Below are 1,314 nucleotides of genomic sequence, written 5' to 3'. Positions count from 1 at the left end.
TTGGTAGTCTATATGAAATTTATTGTACTATTGCAGATTTTCAAAATTTTGTATAATCAGAGCGCTTTCCCGAAAAAAGTGTAAAATTTGGTAGATTAGAGCAGAGCTACGATGAATGGAATTGATTTTGATTTGAATTCGAGGTGAGTGTTGATAGCGATGCGCAGTTAGCTGTTATGGCGGATACCGTTTGTGGCCATCAGCATCATCAATGCCAGTCGGGATGGGATGGACTCAACGGCTCTACAGCTCTACGGCTCTAGGAGAAGCGCATGCACTTGGCCTTCTGGGTGTATGTGACGGCGCCATATTCTTCGACGATTTGATCGATTGCAATCTTGTTGAGGTTCTCCAGGTAGAGGCGCGTCTTGCGCGACTGTATGATGTAGCTGATGACGTCGTGCATGTTGGTGAAGAAGAGGAAGCCGGCGGTGCCGCAGCTAAGGTCCAGATAACGGAACCGATTCACGTCGCATGTGCAGCCATCGTAGAGGAAATAGATGAAATCGCTGTTGTTGTGGAACCGGAACACCACATAGTTGCCCCAGGGCGCCATGACAAAGACGCGTTCCGCACAGCGAAATCCGGCGCGCAGTAGCTTACAGATGCTATCGTAGCATCCATTCTCGGAGCCAACAACGGCCATCGTTTCCGGTATACGCAGCAGAGCCGGGTAATGATTGGGCTGTGCGCGGGTCACATCATGTGGCCCGGTTGACTCGGGGCATGGATCCAATGGCTGTATCAGCTTCGGTAGCTCGGGACACACGGGGCACTCTTGGACGACCGGCTGTGGTATGGCAACAATAGTTGGCTTCTTCTTCTTGCCTTTTCCCTTGCCCTTGCCTTTGCCTTTTCCCTTTCCCATCTTACACGATTATCGCAAAGAACTGTATCTAAAACGTTGCCAGCAGCTAAATGCTCCTTCCCATAATGTTCGGCGGCAGTACCCAAAAGAAACTTCTATTACCTGCGAGGGAGAAGTGTGAGTGAGGGCAGCTGCAGCTGCAGCCATCGCGGCGACTCACCTGAAACTGGTTGAACGCGGCGAACGAAGAAATTTATTACGCGAATTGATTTACCGAATTTGGTGAAAAACTTTTGTAATTTTGATGTTGATTTTATTTTCGGACTTTTTGAATTTTTGTGATTTTGTACTATTTTATTTTCGTTGTACTTTGAATTTTTCAACCGGATGCCAAAAAAAATGAAAATTTTTCAGGAAATTTATTTTTCCTATTTTTTCCGAGAATTTTATTTTTGTTTGTACACATGCACAACCAGTTCTGATTCTGAAATAATGAGCTCTGCCTT

The 1,314-nt window shown here is 46.0% G+C and overlaps 1 protein-coding gene across 1 annotated transcript; it reads right to left on the bottom strand.

Moving 5' to 3' along the window:
- Nucleotides 1-1,314, bottom strand: LOC108618415 (uncharacterized). The gene is made up of 2 exons (XM_018014411.2): nt 1,029-1,314; nt 1-970 (listed from the first exon to the last, which is right to left on the bottom strand). The coding sequence occupies exon 2, from the start codon at nt 866-868 to the stop codon at nt 260-262; it is 609 nt and encodes a 202-aa protein (XP_017869900.1). The 5' UTR covers nt 869-970; nt 1,029-1,314; the 3' UTR covers nt 1-259.

Source organism: Drosophila arizonae, chromosome X (genome assembly GCF_054131065.1).
Source record: "Drosophila arizonae isolate 15081-1271.41 chromosome X, UAZ_ARI_1.0, whole genome shotgun sequence".
Lineage (NCBI taxonomy): Eukaryota > Metazoa > Arthropoda > Insecta > Diptera > Drosophilidae > Drosophila > Drosophila arizonae.
Note: the sequence above shows the minus strand (reverse complement) of the source record. Positions and strands in the feature narration are given on the sequence as shown.